The sequence below is a fragment of the Apium graveolens genome, chromosome 9, assembly GCF_009905375.1.
Source record: "Apium graveolens cultivar Ventura chromosome 9, ASM990537v1, whole genome shotgun sequence".
NCBI classification, from domain to species: Eukaryota; Viridiplantae; Streptophyta; class Magnoliopsida; order Apiales; family Apiaceae; genus Apium; species Apium graveolens.
This window is the reverse complement of record NC_133655.1, coordinates 236,688,104-236,696,058: the sequence shown is the minus strand read 5'-3', so window position 1 is coordinate 236,696,058 and position 7,955 is coordinate 236,688,104. Positions and strand designations below refer to the sequence as shown.

The 7,955-nt window shown below is 35.0% G+C and overlaps 1 protein-coding gene across 1 annotated transcript; it reads right to left on the bottom strand.

Annotated features, from left to right (window-relative positions):
- Positions 1 to 1,634: 1,634 nt before the first annotated feature.
- Positions 1,635 to 2,895, bottom strand: LOC141682694 (GATA transcription factor 15-like). Its single transcript, XM_074487395.1, has 4 exons — positions 2,716 to 2,895; positions 2,436 to 2,502; positions 2,180 to 2,320; positions 1,635 to 2,092 (listed from the first exon to the last, which is right to left on the bottom strand). Exons 2-4 carry the CDS (start codon positions 2,454 to 2,456, stop codon positions 1,766 to 1,768), a joined length of 489 nt encoding a protein of 162 aa, XP_074343496.1. The 5' UTR covers positions 2,457 to 2,502; positions 2,716 to 2,895; the 3' UTR covers positions 1,635 to 1,765.
- Between the last annotated feature and the right edge of the window lie 5,060 nt (positions 2,896 to 7,955).

Here is a 7,955-nt window from a genome sequence, read left to right as displayed (position 1 = left end):
AATCGGGGGAACAATCTCTCGCATTCACTTCACTTTCAGGTCAAAGTCGAAGGCATCATCACGGAGGTCGAAGCCTGTTCATCCATCTGAAGGAATTTAGGCGTAACAGGTACCACAAGATAATTATATATCTCATTATTTTTTTATCATCCCTACCGATATGTTTTTTCTAAAAAAATTAATTCTTAATCAAAATTAAGCTTTGAAATTTAATTACGAGTTACAACTTTTTAATAACCTATTTTAAGGACTTTTATAAGGGACTCTATAAACTTAAAGATCATTGATTTTAAATACTAAATGGTTACTATTAAACACCAAATTCACAATAAATCATTGATTTTAAATAATAGGGAGTATTTGTTCAGCTGGGTTTTTAATAAGAATATCGGAGAAGATGCAAAATTAGATAATTAAAGAGTACCTCCCACAAGGTGTCCTTAATTTCTGAAAATTACATATTGTCCATTGTCAGCTGAGGCCCAACTTCCGCTTAAAATCCGAACAGACTTTTATGACCCAAGTCCATCAAAATAGAAATTTGCAAACAGAAAATCAAGGAGCTTTTATTAAAGCAGCACTGCAGCTGGCAGCACTAATTTAATATTACTGCTATACACGAATGCAACAGTGATGACTAGTCAACGGAGACCGCTTGGGAAATCGGATCACCATTAGTTTTCATTTTTTCTACACACTTCTTGTTGGAGTTCGATCAACTTTATTTATTTTATTAATTAATTATTTCCCTTACCCCCACCTTCATAATAATTCAAATATATACTCCTTTCATTCCATTTATTTTTTACATAATTGTTCCTACTAAGCCACGTATTTAAAATATGTCTTTATAATTTAATATTAAATTTCTTTTTTCTGTATAAATATTTATATATTATATTTTTATTTAAAAAAATATTTAAAATTATTTGAAAAATTATACACTACAGAAGTCTTAAAATATAGGCTGATCCTCGATTCCACGATGTGAAGAACCCCGAGATTGTTTCTCTGTAAGCCATTATTTCTCAAAATGATTTTATATGTATCTCACACAACTCATACTCAGTGATTTAGACAAGAGAAAATCAGATTAACAAACAGAAATTGTGAAAGATATTCTTCTTTTTTATAACAGGGTGAATAAAATATTCGTTTCAACTAATGTCAGCATTTTCGACATATTCACCCAATTTTTCCATGGAACCCCTGAAAGTAATTAAAAAGAACTAAATGCAATTATGCAGAGTGGACCAGTTTACCAACCAAGATTCAGACCAACAAATCAAGCAAAACATATTAAATCCACTTGATAATTTGAACTACCATTTTAAACAAAAAATATGAAAGTGACCCCTTTGAAAGTGATGAATAAACAGAATCTAATCATCACCTCAACAGACACTTTCCCTAACCCTTCTCAATAAAATTGAATACAATTTGACCTCAACATATGACATACACATAAAACACATCTACAAAAGGCAAAATCAAACAATCAAACACACACAACAAGTCTCCCAAAAACCTCATCAAGTTTTCTTATAACCTTGTTTTTCCATGAGAATCATCAAGTCAAAACTATTAGTACAAAACAAGGCAACAAAGATTAACTAATTAAACTGAACTACTACTAAAAAGATTAAAGACATCTCTCTCATAATCAAACTGAAAAGTACATTTGAAAGTAACATACATTCTCACATTTGTTCCTCACTAACACGAACTACTTAAACCTTAACACTACTCAAAATTATTATCATTACTAGGCAAAAACTGAACCACATGACAGAGCCATCAAGAGCATAGCAGCTTGTTCTTCTTCTCCTAGCTTCCTCCTTGGCTTAAACATGGTTGATCGCGGTCTCTGTAACACAACCTCACTTCCCAAACCCATGATCTTTTTCTTGCCCGAATCGCCCGTCTTATTATTCCCCTCTTCTTCACTGTTATTACTCGATGATCCATCACTAGTCACTGTACTAGTATTCGAGTTATTGTTTTTCTTGGGTTTTTTCTCTTCTTTGTTGCTTAATCCGAGAAGCGCCCTTCTTCGCTTCCTGCTTCTGATCCCGCAAGCATTACACAAAGACTGTATCGAAAAATCAAGACCACGCAATCAATTAAACAAAAAACCCTAAAAACTCTCATTAATCACTAAATACACATATTTATGTACCTTAGGGCCAGCAGGACCACCTCTCCAGAGAGGGGTTTTGGTGGTTCCGCAATCAGCACATGTTTTAGCAGCCTGATTTAAGGTTCCATCACCAGAAACCCTTTCCGTGGTTTTGCTACTGATTTCATCACAATCTGATCCCTGTTTACAGACAATAAAATTACTAAAACTCAAATTTATTCAATTATATCTGCATATAAATGAAAATCAAACACTGATCGCATTATAAAAATCGAACATGAACGTGATCACTTACTTTATCACTCCGATCCACCATTTCTATCAACGATCTGAGTATCAAAACAAGAGATCACGCTAAAGAACTGCAATCACACACAAAAACACACATTAGAACCTCTGCACCAACTTGATCACACTAAAATCACACGATCCAGCAGTAAAATGAACCAAAATGAAAGAAAAACATAAGCAAAGCGCATAAAATAACAGGAAGCTTCTAAACAAAAATAAAAATGATGGGGTTTTGGATAAACTTGAAGGCTAGAAAACAGAGTATATCAACTAAAGATACTTACATAAACAGAATGGATAGGTATAGAGATAAGATGAAGGTGCGTTATGTGTGAGTATGAAGCGGCGGAGAGAGGCGGCGAGAGAGTAGAGCAGGAGAGAGTGATGAGGAGAGAGAGAGAGAGAGAGATGAGGAGAGAGAAGTAAAGGACCGTAGGATATAGAAGCGGCAAAATAAAATATAATTTTGGGGTTCATTATAAAGGATCAAGGAAAACCCTAGACCGCCTCTTCGATTTCTGAATTTACGGAATTGACCTTGCTTATAATATTATGGCTCTTTTTTTTGTTCACCCCGCCAAAACAATTTTGGCTCAAGCTCCACACAAATAATTGGCGCGATTTAATTTGGTGAATCTTGGGTAGGTTCGTAATCATTCGCGAATGATTTTTGATTGGTCTATGCCGGAGGATCCGTAAATATGTTTTTACAATAATAATATTCATTTAATTTTTTTCATTATTGCAATAGTCAAAATAAAACTGAGAATTCACTGTCAACATTACTTGATTTTTTACGGATTATAATTGGGATGAAATGAAATGGATCGGATTCATAATCACTTCAATAATAAAGTGAAACAAAGTGCAGGCCAATCTATTTAACTCTAGATACACACTAAAGATCGTACGGTCTTTAATTTTAGTTTAATGAAATCAATCGAGCATATTATTTTTATGAGTATTTATAATGAAAGAACATTATTTTATTAAAAAATTTAGATATCGTAAACATTATTATTTTAGTAGAAATGTTTAAATTAATCATGTTTAACAGACCAAACATGAAAGTTTTGCAAATTGAACAAGAACCTGAATATTTTGTAGACCGGAAATGTTTTGAATAATTCGTTATTTAATGCTCTATTCGAAAGTATATTTGATTTTCAATTTTTTTAATAAAATAGTGATATATATAAAACATAATTTATAAAATAATACGTTTTACAATACTATATCTAAAATTTTATATGAAGAACATAGGTGGTTTCTAAGATATTCAATAAAACAGTGGTATAAGATTTTAATTTTTCATATAATTATATATATATATATTAAGAATTTAACTAGTTTTTATTTGTTTTAATGTTAATAAGGGTAACAATGTAGAGATAACGCTCTTATATAGAATTCCGCATAAAATTATTATATATATATATTACACATAATTATTTCTTTACATATATAATTACTCGAGAAAAAGTTCAGGGAATATTTTTCAACTCTAAGCTAAGAAATATTTGATCATGGAAATGAAAACTATCATCAAGTCAGATTCCGTATTTATCTGTTATCTAGTGTGTGCTACCAAACTGTCAATCTCATTTATGGGGAATTATTGGAAAATTTTATTATTTTAGATTAAATTATTAATTCTTTTTTAGACTCCGTTTTAAGTGGATATACCAAGTATTAGGTCTTACTCTCGATTTTTTAAAAAGTGAAGGAAATCAGTGATTATGAGGTAAATACTTTCGTCCCATTTTTTGAGTGAAATTTTGGAATGAAAGTATATCAAATTTGCATTTATTTTCGCTTGCTTTCGTTCCTTTTTAAAATTCAGGAGTACAATTAGAATGAAAAGTGAAATTATTTTACTTATTTTACACTTGCTTCCCTTCCTTTTTAAAACTTGAGAGAAATAGTTTTTAAAACTTGAGAGAATGGAGTTAGTGTTTTGCATTGATTTTACATTCTCCTCTGTAGGGGAATTCTGAAACATGTTTACACACTCTTATGAATAAGAGAGCGAATGAGAATTAATGCTACATAATCCAATTCTATAAAATGATAATTAAGTTGTGTAGCACATCGAGAGTACCATATTATCCATTCCTTCTTTTCATATAAATATTTTGTACCATACAAAAATAAAAGAGATTATATTTAGAGTCTCTTTACAAAAAAAAAGTGTTAGAATTTTAGCTTTTTAAGCGGTAAAAATTATAATCGCCTATTTAATTTCACTATCCTCAATTTTAAGATTTCAAAATATTTCGGTGATAATTTCGGCCTCGACTCACCTTTGATAATAGTTTAGCCAATTTATCAATTATATCGTATCTCGTTTTCTCCGAAATGCAGGTCATCATCGCACACATGGTGATAAGCGAAATTTTCTTAAGGATACAAGTTTTGTGAAGTTAGAGATAATCCGTTCTCTATTTATTTTCACAAACAATTCTTCTTAAATGATATGTAATTCTAACTATATAAATCGTTATCTGAATTTAATGACCCATGTATTAACAAATATATATTATATATAATAATTTTGTCTATATCGTACATGATTTTCTAATAAGAGTACGTTTTTTCTTGTGAAAGGGCTAACATAATATAATATAATAGAGCATGATATTATCTAAGAAATGGGATGTGCACACTGATAGGCCATGTTTAATACTGGTCCAGGAAAAACCGGATAAAAAGAGCCCAAAGACCAGAATGCAATAAAGGAAGGACCCCCATACACGTGGCATCATCCCTACCGCCCAGGTTGTCGGGATCTGCAACCTTCCAACGATCCGGATCCGGGGACACTTTGGCCCATCACAGACGTCTACGCATTCTCTAATCCAGCACACGCCAACGATCCAGATTTAAGGTACAAACCCCAGCAGAGGATATGCTGATTTATTTTCCTGGAGCTCAAAGGATATTCCCGGGATCGATGAATCAGTGGCGATGCATAGTTTGGATATTGATCCCCAGCAGATGCCAATCAAACAGAAACGAAGGAATTTTGCCTTGGAGCGTCAACAAGCAATCGATGAGGAGGTTGAAAAACTCCTAAAAGCTGATATCATTTGCGAGATCAAGTACCCGGATTGGATGGCTAATGTGGTGTTGGTCAGCCGAACGGAAAAGGGAGAATGTGTGTTGATTACACAAGTCTGAATTCGACATGCCCAAAGGATTCATATCCTCTCCCTAGCATTGATCAGCTGATTGATGTGACTTCAGGGCATGTTATGCTGAGCTTCATGGACGCCTTTTCCGGATGTAATCAGGTCAAGATGAATCCGAAGGACATAGCGAAGACAACTTTCATAACTCACCGAGTAGTAAATGCTTTATCATGATGCCATTCAGACTCAACAACGCGGGAGCCACCTACCAGAAAATGATGAACATAATCTTCAAAAGCCAGTTGGGAAGAAACATGGAGTCATATGTCAATGACATAACACCAAGTCAACATCAATTGCGGACCATATCAAGGATCTTAAAGAATATTTTGATAACTTGAGGAAGTACAATATGAAGCTCAACTCAAAAAAATGTGCATTCGGGGTCCACGCAGGTAAGTTCTTGGGTTTCCTGATTAGAGAAAGAAAAATTAGTTCAAACCTGGAAAAGAGAAGTGAAATCATGGAAATGAAGGTTCCCCGAACCCAGAAAGACAATCAGAAGCTATCCGGATGTCTCGCAGCACTTCGCAGGTTTATTCCAAAACTTGCTGAAAGATGCCTACCCTTCTTCTAGTTGCTCAAGGGGACACAAAACAAAAAATTGATAGACTGGACCCCGGAGTGCAACTCTGCATTCGAAGAAGTTAAGTAACATCTGATGAACCCACCAGTTCTATCAAAGGTAAAACCCAATGAATCTTTATCTCTCTATATAGCGGCTGATCCAAAAGCCATCTCTTTTGCACTTATTTTTAAGAAAAGGGAATCCAAAGCACAGTGTACTATGTCAGTCAAGTTCTCAAAGATGCTGAAATTCGGTACCCAAACTTGGAAAAGTTTGTTTTGGCCCTTGTATATTTAAGCAGGAAGTTAAGACAATACTTCTAAGGCCGATAAATTAAGGTAGTCACCGACCAACCTCTCCAAAAAATCATTTATAAACCCAATGCGATCAGGAGGCTCGTCAATTGGGCTATTGAACTAAGTCAGTTCAATGTCAAGTTTGTACCCCGGACAACAATAAAGGCTCAGGAATTGGCAGTGTTTTCAATGATATGCACATTCCCCGAATCCCCCTCAATCACCATAAAGCAAGCCAACATCAAAGAGGAAACTCTCAGAAAACACGCGTAGACATTATATGTGGATGGATCGGCAACAACTGAAAGATCCGGGGCTGGTCTCATTCTTAGTAGTCCTGAAGGGTTCACTATTCAGTAAGCAATAACCTTCATTTTCAAAGCAACAAACAATCAGGCCGAGTACGAAGCACTAATATCCGGTCTCCTACTAGCAAAATCACTCAGAGTGAAAAATTTAATCATCAATAGTGATTCCCATATCGTGGTCAAGCAGACAAACGGAGAGTACATCGCCAAAGATCAGAAGTTGGCATAATACCAAGCCATGGTAAGGAATATCTTAGAAACCATCCTGGATGCCACCATCCTGCAAATCAGCAGCAAAAAAAATGCTAAAGCAGATGAGCTCTCCAAACTGGTATAAAATTCTGCACATTTAAATACGCTAGTCTATTTCAAAGAACTCGGGGCCCCAAGTACCCAAAAAACTGAAATTATGTGCATCAGCAGCTCGGGGAATTGGATGACTTCTTTTATAGCCTATTTGAAATATGGAACGCTCCCGGAAGACAAGAACAAGGTCATTTACTTGAAATATAAAATCTCTCGTTTCTTCCTCGAGGATGATCAGCTCTATAGGCGAACCTTTTCAACTCCAACTCTAAAGTGTGTGGATCTGGAGGAAGCCGATTACTGTCTCCGGTAAGTGCATGAAGGCATTTGTGGAGATCACTTAGCAGCAAAGGCCTTGGTTTACAGGATAATCAGACAAGGATACTACTGGCTAACAATTCACGCAGATGGAGTTGCATATGTCAAGAAATGTAACCGATGTCAAATGTTCATCAACGTACCAAAACAAAGCCCGAACCTTCCTGCATCAGTTCTTTCCCCGATCCCTTTTGTCGTCTGGGGCATTGATATCATGGGTCCTTTTCCCCGGGCAAAAGGAGACCTATGATACGTGTTGATGGCAATTTATTGCATGACCAAATGGGTTGAATCAAAAGCAACGCGTACACTTAATCAACAAGATTGTATAAAGTTCATGGATTTTATTGTGATGAGATTTGGGATCCCGATAGTCTTGGTCTCCGATAATGGACCCCAATTTGTAGGCTCAGATTTTGAATCATGTCTTAAAGAGCTCAGGATCAAACACAAATGGTCATCCGTGGTACATCCACAAGGAAATTGTCAAGTAGAAGTGACGAACAGAACCATACTCCAGGGACTTGAGAAAATATC

What these genes read in the sequence shown, in the direction of transcription:
- LOC141682694 (XM_074487395.1), bottom strand. Translation starts at nt 2,456, where the DNA reads ATGGTGGATCGGAGTGATAAA. An exon ending in TGGTGGATCGGAGTGATAAA is followed by an intron (nt 2,321 to 2,435) that starts GTAAGTGATCAC and finishes GTCTGTAAACAG; the next exon opens with GGATCAGATTGTGATGAAAT. An exon ending in GTGGTCCTGCTGGCCCTAAG is followed by an intron (nt 2,093 to 2,179) that starts GTACATAAATAT and finishes TTTTCGATACAG; the next exon opens with TCTTTGTGTAATGCTTGCGG.